Source organism: Mus pahari, chromosome 6, assembly GCF_900095145.1.
Source record: "Mus pahari chromosome 6, PAHARI_EIJ_v1.1, whole genome shotgun sequence".
Lineage (NCBI taxonomy): Eukaryota > Metazoa > Chordata > Mammalia > Rodentia > Muridae > Mus > Mus pahari.
The window spans coordinates 66,808,131-66,814,934 of NC_034595.1; the positions used below are offsets into that span (position 1 = coordinate 66,808,131).

The 6,804-nt window shown below is 42.6% G+C and overlaps 1 protein-coding gene across 1 annotated transcript in view; it reads left to right on the forward strand.

The window, feature by feature from the left end:
- LOC110323837 (cytochrome P450 4A10-like) overlaps positions 1-6,798 on the forward strand; it is an 18,378-nt gene extending 11,580 nt beyond the window's left edge. Inside the window, exons 5-8 of the mRNA XM_029540391.1 lie at positions 2,769-2,853; positions 2,992-3,068; positions 5,746-5,919; positions 6,306-6,798. Of these exons, the coding sequence (XP_029396251.1) occupies positions 2,769-2,853; positions 2,992-3,068; positions 5,746-5,914 (331 nt within the window). The 3' untranslated portion in view covers positions 5,915-5,919; positions 6,306-6,798. The remainder of the gene's footprint in view (positions 1-2,768; positions 2,854-2,991; positions 3,069-5,745; positions 5,920-6,305) is intronic.
- Positions 6,799-6,804: the final 6 nt, after the last annotated feature.

Here is a 6,804-nt window from a genome sequence, read left to right on the forward strand (position 1 = left end):
AAAAAAAATAATAATTTTATATGAAGTAGGCAAGCCAGACTGTAATGCCTTTATGATTGACCTTTTATAAATTTTGAATTTAAACTTTATTATGAACAACATCTGGATAGATCTGAAACAAATGTTTAGCTAAAAAGAAATCTCCCTGAAGGCAGGGAGGGGTGAGGTCCCAAGAACTTCCTTAGGCACGGTTTGTAAAACAAAAGAAAAGCCACACAAGCTTACCTGAGGCTGCTCTAAGCATTTGATCTGAGTCTTGGCCCTCCTGCAGTGAGGACAGATTTTAGGGGGGCAATTGATTGTCAGTCTATGCCTCCAATTTTGGACAGTCTTAAGATTTTTAAAACATTTAAAAATTGTGGAAAAGTTCCTTGAATGGTAATTCCCTGCAAGGCAGCAACCATAGCGAAGTTGTATGAGAGTCCAATTTTTGCAGAAGGATGAAATATTTAGATAAGTCTGTCTTTTGCTTTGTATGGCTGGGTGGCCACAGAGAGCTGTATTAGTGCTCTCATAAGATGATTACTCTTGTAACAACCCTAATTACAATATATGGGTGAATTAAAGATCTAAAATTTGTAATCGAACTGCAAGCTGCAGTCAATGGAACATTGGCAATTTTAACCATAATTTTTGAGTTTTTATGCAAACTTTTGGTAAGCAAAATCCAATTTAAAAACACTTTATCATCTTTGAAATCAATGTTAGAAGCATCACTAGCACGTTACAAAGTTTGGCTGCCAATTTATACCTATGAATGTATGACGGCAAATTTTAATGCGTTATTAAAAAGTCATTGTTTTAAATCTTATCTCTAAGTCTACCTTTTAGGATAAGAATCACGGTAAATATTATCTCAATTAGAAGTTTTCCTAGAGGCCTAGTTTTTTGGCCTGCTTTTTGCCACGTGTTTAAAATGACTCCAACCCTGAGTTACCATTTTAAAGCTAACCTTTTTGTTACCAATGTTATAACCTTTTAATTAAAGTCAATAACTTATAACTCTATGATAAAGCCATGCAGAGCATTGTTACACCCTTAAGACCAGTCAAAAACCAAATGAAGCAGCTACACAAATTATAAATTTAGACCACAGAATTTTACCTTTTTAGCTATAATCTTAAAATAAAAAGCACTTTGTAGTTTGCTAGACACAATAATTATGGGAATTTTTTAGGAAAAAAACCAACTATCAGCTGTTTTGCTTTAAAACTAAGAGTTTGCAGTTTCTCAGCAGGGGCTCCCCTGCTGGGCTTGATTCTTGGCTAGGCTATGGGCCTCTCTTGGGCTCCACTGTGTAAACTGAGACTGAGTTGTCAGTATCTTCCAACATGAAACACAGAACAGTCACTCATTCAGACAATGAAACAAAAACATACATGAATTGACACGTGGACATACATTGGTGCACCAAACAGACAATACATAGAAGGTAGAGAACTTGATGTAACCAAATCTGAGTGTCTCCTGCGGGGGGCCAGAGAGAAAGCCAGACATCTCCGGATTTCACTCTGTCCCTAGGAGAATTCTAAAATCCATTTTCCTTCTCTCTTGATCTCTCTCTCTCCCAGGTTCTCTTGTCTAATTTTTTTTTCTCTCTGAACCATGGGCAGCAAGAATCTATCTGTTTTACAAAATTTTCTAACACCTTTTCTTCAAACCTGAAGCAGCTCTTGAGGGCTGCAGGCAAATGCCTGTTTAGAACCTTAAACCCTATTCCTCTCACCTGAAGCAGTTCTTGAAGACTGTGGACAAAAGCCTGTTTAGAATTTTCTTTTTCCATTTTCCGCTGTCCACCCCTAAGTGGCATTAGTGCCAGGTCAACACAATACCAGCTTAGACCTTCTTACTCTTTTCTTCTCTTGGAGCTCCACATAGGACAGGGACAGCACTTCCTCAGTTTGTCCCACCTTGTTCAGGTCCCACGTTGTAGCGCCATCTGAGAGGGCTGCCCGCAGCCACACTCCAACCATGTCTGTCCTGAAAGGCAGGTTGGGCTGGAAGGAAAAAGACAGCAAGAAAGAACCAGGCTAAGACAGGAATCCTGATCAAAGCCTACAAGTTTAATAAAGTTCTGAGTTTATAAAGCAGGGGACGACCATCCCCACCACCCATTCTTGGAGCATAGTTCAGGTACAAGCCAGTAGGTGGATCTTCAGGAAGGCATCTCTGGAGACTCTCAGGAGCTAATCAGCAGAACAGTGGCAGCTGCAACAATAGAGCAGATCCATAGATACCAACACAGGTGGCCCTGTGCTTAGCAGGAGCAGGAGCAGAGGTCTCCAAAAGCCTGCCTCAAGGCTGAAGGGAGCCAGCACTAGGGTTGACGGCAAAGATGAAGTGATCAGCAGATACAAGACCCCTGCAATGTCAGGAAAGTGACCCTTGTCTCCGCTCATTATGTAAAAGCACTAGGACTGCCACATCCTGCTTTGCCTATATGTAACCCCCCTTTGAAACTTTAGTAACTTACCTGAAAAACCAGAATAAATCAACTCAATGTCAGGAATTAATATACATCTTTAGTGGAAATCCTTCATCAAATTTAAGTTCTAATTTTAATTATCCTAAAACTCCAGTTCATTATTCTTGCTTCTCTCTCTTACACTCCAAGTTTATACTCCTCACTTGTGCCTCAAGTTCCTTTCTACTCATGCACATGTGCTGAAAGTGATGCCCTATAGCACCCAAATCTTTCTGCAGGCATATCATCCCTTGCTCTCTCAGGAACCAAGGAGTGACCCCTGGGTGTAACTCATCTTCTCTCATATTCCTATCTGCCCCACAGGTGTCCAGGTCACACTCTCCATTTATTGTCTCCACCACAACCCGAAGGTGTGGCCAAACCCAGAGGTAGGAGGCCCCCAAGAANGGCAGAGGAGTCGGTCTCAAGACCAATACCTCCTATTGTTCCCACCTCNGGGCATATTGTCCCCTTGTGNGTTGCAATGGACCTCTACCTGTCATGACTGAGGTGCTGTCTCTCTGCAGGTGTTTGACCCTTCCAGGTTTGCACCAGACTCTCCCCGACACAGCCACTCATTCCTGCCCTTCTCAGGAGGAGCCAGGTGAGACATCCAGTGTATGATGGAATATACTGTGGAGAATATTTGCAGCATACCTTGTTTTTTATCCCCTCTATATATGACATCTCCAGGTATATCCTGATTGGTGGCTATGGGAGGGGGAGGAGCTTCTTGAGGATGTGTCTGTGCACAAAAGGAGGGTAGCATTTCAGGACACACTATGAAGACATTAATCCATTGGTCAAACAAATTTATGTCAGTAGATGCCACACACTTGCATATGTTCTGATATTTTCCACACTTTAAGGGCAGGACTTTACGTTGTTTTTTTGTTTGTTTGTTTTGTTTTTTGTTTTTTGTTTTTTGTTTTAAGTGATTTTAACTTTAGGTGTCCAGCTTGTCAAATTTTAGGGCTCTTAAAAGGCATATCTTTTCCACACCTCAACCTGACCCATCACCATTCCTGGGTAGTTCTTTATTCTGGAATCATTGTGCAAGTAATTCATTTGCTTGCATATCTGCCTGCCAATAACATGAAAGCAACTGTCCAATGAGATACGTGAAGTGTTATAGTGGGTCATTTGAGGCAGCTGTCCAATGATACATGAAGTGTTAGAGTGGGTCACTTGAGACAAGGTTCATACCAGGATATGCTGATTCCACCTTTGCACTCTTTCCCAACACAATTTTTGAACTGATGTTAGTGCTCACAGCTCTCTTGCAGTTACCCAATGGCCAAAACTTGACAGGTAATATATATTCCTCAAATTTACACTTAGAGGCTATGAAGTCTCACTTCAGACAAAAGGCATTAAAAAGGAGGAGAGCAGTCTGCTTTTAAGTAAACCCTCTGTTTTACATATAACACAGCATTTTTTTAAGGTTTCTAGTGAGCGAAATAAAAGACACTCTTGAAATAGCTACTGAAAGGGACAAAGACTTTCTGATGGCTTCTAGGAAAATTATCCCTTGGGACCTGACTCGCTGTAAACTTTCAAAGGTGGTACAGAAGAAGGGTTTCATGAATTCATGAAGTGACAAATCAGTTTTCACAGAACAGGCTACAAGTAAGTTATTCTTTCAAACACGAGCTATGTACACACACTTTGTTTACTTCAGGATTGAATGCTCTGCTGGCCACTCACTGCAAGTCATGTCTCTGCCACTAGAAGCCAGGAGAGTACTGGGCAACTCAGCTTAAGTTGGAATGAACCATGATGCTGGTGGTGCTTTCTAAGACAGAGTCTCAGGCTTGTCTGGAGCTCATGGTCTCTCTCTACTTCCCAGGCACTGGGATTCAGTCACAGGCTGCCACAGCTTGCTTTGGTCAGAAGTTTTTTAATTTTTACTATCCTTCATTCTATTTTTTCATTCCTTAAATTCAAATAAATTAAATTTTAAAAGCCAAGGAAAAATAATTGTTTTAACTGTAAAATAAAGTTTAAACCACTCCTATGTGTCAGGTGCTACGTTACATAAAAACATAGAAATAGTGATACAATCCAGTCCTGCCTCTAAGAGTTCAAAACAGTCATCTACAAAGACAAATACATCTGTAATTAAAATATATTCATCCTCCCTTCTTTCAATTGCCCACGTAGCAGATGCAGAACATGCCATGTTCCTGCCATCATCCGATGCCCTGATTGTGGCATGCCCTTGAATATGGCAATGATGGTGCCTTAGGGGTTTAGGAGGAACAGGGACAGTCATCGAAAAAATAAGAGCTCATTGACCAAGCTTTGGAAATATGAAGCCTAGGGATGGGGTGGGGAGTAGAGGTGGAGGAGCCATGCTCAAACACCTCAACAGTAGGAAGTGTGATAGCCAGGAAAGAGATGAAGGCAGCCGCCAGAAGAATATATAGCTGCAGCTAGGCACGTGTTGTTTTGGTTTGGTTCGTTTAATTTTCTTTTTACTTACTCACTTTACATCCTGCTCACGGCCTCCCTTCCAGTGACCCATCCCACAATTCTTTCCCCTTCCACCTCCCCCCTTCCCTTCACCTCTGAGCAGGTGGAAGTCCCCCTGAGTATCCCCCCTCAACTCTGGCACTTCAAGTCTCTGTGAAACTAGGCACTTCCTCTCCCACCGAGGCCAGACAAAGCAGCCCAGCTAGAAGAACATATCGCACAGACAGGCAACAGCAAAGCTCCACAAGATGGAAGGCCCAAATGACTGAGCTCAAATTTTACTCAGAAGGGAAATAAAATCTTCATGAGAAGCAGATGGAGGGGAGAACTGGGAGGAAGGATGGGGAGTGAAAAAGGGGTTCAGGATCAAGTGTGGGGAAGGACAGGAGCGATGGCTAGTTGGCCATGAAAATGAATGGAAATTTGAAGCTGACAGGGGTGGGGGCGAGGGCGCATCTCCAGGATGGGACAGAGACCTGGGATGTGGGAAGAGCCCAAGAACCAATGGGAATGACCTTCTCTGTGACTCACTACACTGGGGCTATGTAACCTGAAGAGGCAACTACTGGCCGAACATATCTCATACCACTAAAATGAGTAGGGTCAAAGTGGCCTTGAAAAGTGTTAAGGCTATGTCAAAAATTCAGGAGAGGAAGACCTAGGTTAAAAGAAGGTATGACCTCTAATCACAGCTGTGAGACTGAGCCTGTGACAGTAGGCCCTGAAAGTTGCTCTGGGCTGTTTCAAGGGTCAAACCTTAAAAGAGGTGAGAGGCTAATGACTTTTATCCTCCCTTTCTAACCCAGGAACTGCATTGGGAAACAATTTGCTATGAGTGAGCTGAAGGTGATTGTGGCCCTGACACTTCTCCGCTTTGAGCTACTGCCAGATCCTACCAGGGTCCCTGTGCCCTTAGCACGAATTGTGCTGAAGTCCAAAAATGGGATCTACCTACGTCTCAAGAAGCTCCACTAATTCTGGTAAGGACAAGGACAGACTCTACAAACATGCTGCCTGACATCTTGTCCTGTCACCATCTTCCTTTCTGTCTGTTCATTAATTTACAACTATTTGTTCCCTGCCACCTGCTCTCTCTCTCCCTCTCCCTCTGCCTTTCCCTCTCCCTCTCCTTCTCCCTCTCCCTCTCTCTCTCTTCTTGCTCTAGATTCCCCATGTGTCTTTCTGTCTCCTTCTACCCACATCTGACTGTGCACCTGATCCTGAACCCCCTCTGTCCTCCAGCCTGATCTCCTTGCCTCTTCACTTCCTACCATCTTATTTTTCCCTACATGACTTCTTCATTTTACCAATAATCAATTGTCACAACCTTGGTGATCTATAATAATTGAAAGTTAATATCTTGCAGTCGTGGAGCTCCGATGTCTGAGATAAGGTACACTGGCAGAAAGCTAAGCTGTTGGTGTGACCAACCTTCTTCAGAAGAGTTCCCCAGAGTCCTCTCCTCCTCTGTCCAGAATAGATCATCATCCCTTGGCACTGGAATATTCCCCTGCTTCAAAGCCAGCACCCTCCTCATCCCCTCTCTTCCAATGTCCTTCCCTTTTACAAATGCTTATGACATCATCAAGACCCCTAAAAACTCCAAGATAGTTTTCCCATCTAAATGTATCTTATTCGATCTAACCGACTAAGTCCCTTTGGAATTATGAGGAATTATTCAATTTGTACCATGGGCTCCAAAACTCAAGGCCTGAACATCATTTTGAAGCCATTATTCAGCCTAGTATTATCTTCACATGATTGTTACCTAATGCATTCATCTAAATCTCCCCTGAATAGTCTCTCTCTACATGACTATTCTTCACACTAGTTTCTCCATCTTCCCTCCTTTCTGAAATAAAGTT